This window comes from Myiozetetes cayanensis, unplaced genomic scaffold (genome assembly GCF_022539395.1).
Source record: "Myiozetetes cayanensis isolate MyiCay16 unplaced genomic scaffold, myiCay2020 scf542, whole genome shotgun sequence".
Lineage (NCBI taxonomy): Eukaryota > Metazoa > Chordata > Aves > Passeriformes > Tyrannidae > Myiozetetes > Myiozetetes cayanensis.
In genome coordinates this window covers 25519-31518 of record NW_026087790.1, presented here as the reverse complement: position 1 = coordinate 31518, position 6000 = coordinate 25519, and the positions used below count along the sequence as shown (strand labels likewise).

At 22.3% G+C, this 6000-nt stretch overlaps 1 protein-coding gene across 1 annotated transcript in view; it reads right to left on the bottom strand.

The window, feature by feature from the left end:
- Positions 1–672: 672 nt before the first annotated feature.
- LOC126650044 (netrin receptor DCC-like) overlaps positions 673–6000 on the bottom strand; it is a gene marked incomplete at both ends in the record, with an annotated part of 29671 nt that continues 24343 nt past the window's right edge. Inside the window, 5 exon segments of the mRNA XM_050334494.1 lie at positions 673–872; positions 2285–2531; positions 2628–2693; positions 4360–4392; positions 4485–4676. Of these exon segments, the coding sequence (XP_050190451.1) occupies positions 673–872; positions 2285–2531; positions 2628–2693; positions 4360–4392; positions 4485–4676 (738 nt within the window).

Genomic DNA, 6000 nt, shown 5'->3' with positions numbered 1-6000 from the left:
ATTAAAAATTCCCCCATTAAAAATCCCCAATTAAAAATTCCCATTAAAAATTCCCCCATTAAAAATTCCCATTAAAAATCCCCCATTAAAAATTCCCCATTAAAAATTCCCCATTAAAAATCCCAATTAAAAATCCCATTAAAAATTCCCATTAAAAATCCCAATTAAAAATCCCCATTAAAAATCCCAATTAAAAACTCCCCAATTAAAAATCCCCATTAAAAATTCCCATTAAAAATTCCCCAATTAAAAATCCCCATTAAAAATCCCCATTAAAAATCCCAATTAAAAATCCCCATTAAAAATCCCCATTAAAAATTCCCATTAAAAATCCCCATTAAAAATCCCCATTAAAAATCCCAATTAAAAATCCCCATTAAAAAATCCCATTAAAAATCCCAATTAAAAATCCCCATTAAAAATCCCATTAAAAATTCCCATTAAAAATCCCCATTAAAAATCCCATTAAAAATTCCCATTAAAAATTCCCATTAAAAATCCCAATTAAAAATCCCCAATTAAAACTCCCAATTAAAAATCCCCATTAAAAATCCCAATTAAAAATCCATTAAAAAATTCCCGGTGTAAATTCCCGTGTAAATTCCCCATCGACAACCCCCAGCCGGGTAAATTCCCCCTGACAATTCCCACTTTTCCCCCCTCCCCCCTCACCCCCCTGGCCGTTGTTTTTATTTTCCGTGGGAATCTCCTGGATTTGGGAATCGTTTGGGGGCGGCTCCGCTGTCGATGGTTTGGTCGATGGTTTGGTCGATGGTTTGGTCGATGCTTTGTCCACGTTTTTCAGCTCCAGCTCCTCGTGGTGGATCCAAAGGTCGGGAGGGTGGAGATCTTTGGGGTTGCCTTTGCGTTTTCTGTCGGGAATGAAAGGGAAAAAAATTTGGGAATGTTGGGATTTGGGAGAAAAGAAAAAATTCAAGTGAATGGGATTGAATTAAATTAAATTAAAATCAAATAATTTCAATTCAATTCAATTCAATTCAATTCAAATAATTAAAATTAAATTAAATTAAAAGATATTCATTTAAATTAAATTAAATTAAATTAAAATAATTTCAATCAAATTCAATTAAAATAAAATAATTTCAAGTAAATTAAATTAAATTAAAATAATTTCACTTAAATTAAATTAAAAGATATTAATTTCAATTAAATTAAATTAAATTAAATTAAAATAATTTCAATCAAATTAAATTATAATAATTTCAATTCAATTCAATTAAAGTAATTTCAATTAAATTTAATTAAAATATATTCATTTCAATTAAATTAAATTTAATTAAAATAATGTCAATTAAATTAAATTAATAGATATTAATTTCAATTAAATTAAATTAAAATAAAATAATTTCAATTAAATTAAATTAAAAGATATTAATTTCAATTCAAATCAATTAAAATAAAATAATTTCTATTCAATTCAATTAAAATAAAATAATTTCAATTCAATTCAATTCAATTAAAATAATTTCAATTAAATTAAATTAAATTAAATCAAAATAATTTCAATTAAATTAAATTAAATTATATTCATTTCAATTAAATTAAATTAAATTAAATTAAAATAATTTCAATTCAATTAAATTAAAATAATAGGATTAAAATAATGATCCGTATTATTAAATTCATTAAATTAAAGTAAATTGAAAAGATCGGATCAAATTAATAATCCATATTATTAAATTAATGAAATGAAATTAAATTCAAAAGATAGGATTAAATTAATGATCCATATTATTAAATTCATTCAATTCAATGAAATTCAAAAGCTAGGATTAAATTAATGATCCATATTATTAAATGAATTAAATTCATTAAAGTAAATTAAAAAGATAGGATTAGAATAATGATCCATATTATTAAATTCATTCAATTCAATGAAATTCAAAATCTAGGATTAAATTAATGATCCATATCATTAAATAAATTAAATTAAAGTAAATTGAAAAGATCGGATTAAAATAATGATCCATATTATTAAATTCATTCAATTAAAAGAAATTCAAAAGCTAGGATTAAATTAATGATCCATATTATTAATTTAATTCAATTCAATGAAATTCGAAAGATAGGATCAAATTAATGATCCATATTATTAAATTCATTAAATTAAATTAAATTCAAAAGATAGGATTAAATTAATGATCCATCTTATTAAATAAATTAAATTAAATTAAATTAAAGTGCAGTAAATTGCAGTAAATTGCAGTAAATTGCAGTAAATTGACGTAAATTGACGTAAATTGACGTAAATTGCTGCACTCACTTGCGGTGCCTCCTGGCCGCGCGTCTCGAGCAGAGCAGGGCGGCTCCCGCCGCCACCGCCAGCAGCGCCACCAGAGCCCCGGCCCCGCCCACCACCAACAGCGCCGGGGGGGCGGCACCGGCACCACCAACACCGGCACCGACACCATCGACACCATCGACACCATCGACACCGGCACCGACACCATCGACACCATCGACACCATCGACACCCCCCGGGCGGGAACGAGCGGGACCCACGGCGGCGTCTGCGGGGACAGCAAAGGGACACGAGGGGTGGAATCATCCAGAACTCTCCATCGATGATTCCCAAAATTCCCCCTCCCTCCATCTCTGGAATTTACCGTTGATGCTGCTGCGGTCGATGAGGTTGGGGTCCAAAGGCCAATAGGAACCATCCACCTGCCGACCTGAGGGAAGGAAAATTCCATGGAAAAACCACCAAAAAACCTGGAAAAACCACTTTGGAATCCACCCCAAAAATTGTCATTTAATCAGCACGTTCCCACTGGGAAAAACCAGCATTTTTTAAATGAATTATTCATTAATAATTTGATGAATTGATGGATTGTTGATGAATTAGGCATTAAAAGAATCAGAGAAAGAAATATTAAAATCAAAGTATTGGATGAATTATTGGTGAATGAGGAATTATTAATTAGCTGATGAATTCTTAATGTGATGCATTGTTAATAATTGTTATTAATGAATTGGATGGATTATTAGGATAAAATAAATGACTGATACTTATTCCATCTGGTCTAAAATAAAGGAGAAAACATAAATAATAAGTACAAATTAAAATATTTGATGAATTATTAATGATTAGTGAGTTATCAATGAAGAATTCTTATTTTGATGCATTATTAATTAATTAATTATTAATGATTTGATGACTTATTTTAATAAAATTATGATATATGATATATATTATGAATTTATAAAATAATATAAAATAATATAAATGTTATATATTATAATTAATAATAAATAAAGATTGCAGGAATAAACATAAATTAAATGATCAAAATAGTGGATGAATTGTTAATTCATAATTGAATTATGCGAATGATGGATTATTAATTAGATGCTTAATTAAATATTAATGAATTCAGTGAATTATTATTAGAAAATTAGATGACTTGCTATTATAATTATCATAATGAAATGAATTATTAATTAGATGCTGAATTAATTATTAATGAATTCGGTGAATTGTTACTATTAGAAAATTAGATGACTTGCTGTCATAATTATCATAATGGAATAAATAATTAGCAAGTAACAATTATAATTATTATTACTATTATGATATTATTATTATAGTAATAATAGTATTAAATAATAGTAATATAATATTATAATTATATATACTATATTATTATTGCTATTATAATATTATAATTATATTGCTATTATTATTACTAATTATTAAATATAGTATTATGTCATAAATAATTATATATCAGATATAAATATATATTTATATATCAATACATGTAATAATAGAAGTATTAGCTGTATTATTAAGAGAATAAAATGAGCAAATATTAAAATAATAAAGAAATAATAAAGAAATCAATTAACTAAACTTAAATCAAATCAAATCAAAGCAAGAAGAGAGAAATAAATAATTAAACAAATTACTACTAAATAATAAATTAAATACACAATTAATAAATTAATAAATTATTGTAATCAATAAATAATAAATTAAATAAATAATTTAAAAATAATAAAGTATTGTAATTAATAAATAATAGATTATTAATAAATAATTAAAAATAACAGAGTATTGTAAATAAAAAATAATAGATTATTAATAAATAATAAATTAATAAATAATAATAATTAATAAATAATTAAATAAATGAAGAAGTAAATAATGAATAATAAATTAATAAATAATAAATTATTAATAAATAATAAATTAATAAATAATGAATTAATAAATAATAAATTAATAAATAATAAATTAATAAATAATTAAACGAAGGAAGAAGTAAATAATGAATGAAAGCATCAAAACATCGGCTAAATTATTAATTATTAAATTATTAATTAGCGAAAGCTCACCTTGATCGTTGGCCATTTTATCGGGCTGTTCCGCTGCAAATCAATCGACCGATTCATCAATTCGGGATCCAATTTACCGTAATTTACCCTCCGTAAATTTCCGCCCCTCCCCCAGCCTCGGGAACCTTTTGGGGTGCGGAACCAGCCGGGGTCGGAGAGGGGTCCGAGCCCTTTGGAATTGCGAGCCTGGAGGCGGAAGTGGTAAATGGTGTCTGATTGGAGGGGGAGCTGGAGCGTGAGGCGATCGCCGGGCACCGATTCCATCGACCACGAGGCCAGCGGGGACGAACGGTCTGACGTGTACAACAGCTGGTAGGCTGGCAATGAAGGCATTAATTAACTGTTATTTGTTAATTTATAAATTTATTTATTTATCATTAATTATTATTAATTTATTATTAATTATTAATTTATTATTATTTATATATTATTTATTTATTAATTATTAGTTTATTATTATTTAATTATTAATTTATTATTATTTATTATTATTAATTTAGTATTATTTATTATTAATTTATTATTATTTATTTATTATTATTTATTATTAATTTAGTATTATTTATTATTATTAATTTAGTATTATTTATTATTAATTTATTATTATTTATTTATTATTATTTATTGTTTATTTAGGATTATTTATTATTATTAATTTATTATTAATTTATTATTATTTATTATTATTTATTATTATTTTATTATTATTTATTATTTATTTATTATTATTCATTTATTATCAATTTAGTATTATTTATTATTATTAATTTACGATTATTTATTATTAATTTATTATTTTTTATTATTTATTTATTATTAATTTAGTATTATTTATTATTATTAATTTAGTATTATTTATTAGTAATTTAGTATTATTTATTTATTATTTATTATTTATTATTTATTTATCGTTATTTATTTATTATTATTTATTATTAATTTAGTTAATTCATTACTATTCATTAATTTATGAATTAATTATTATCATTTCTTAATTAATAAATTAATTAATTTATTATTTATTAATTGATAAATTAATTTTCATTATTGTTTATTAATTAATTCATTATTATTTAATTTATAAATTAATTAATTTATTATTATTTATTAATTTATGAATGAATTATTATAATTATTTTATTTATTATTGTTTTTTATTTATTTTATTATATTAATTTTTATAAATATTTTATTCTATTTCTAGAAATATTTTATTATATTTATCATAATTTTTATTTTTTATAATATTTTATCATATTATTTTATTTATTTTATTATATTATTTTAATCTATTATTGTTTTATTAATTTAATGTATTAATTTCTTCTTATTATTATTATTAAGATACATTAATGATTAATATAAATTTTATATTAATATATCTATTAACTAATATATTATATTATATATTATATAATTAATGTAATATTAGTTAATATTAATAATAATATCCATGAAATAAATAATAATAATAAAAATAGTAATAAATAAATAGAAAATAAATGTTAAATAGAAAATAAAGATTAAATAGAAAATAAAGATTAAATATAAAAATACAAAAATAGAAAAATACAAAAATATGAAAATATAAAACATAAAAATATAAAAATATAAAAATATAAAAATATAAAAATAAAATAT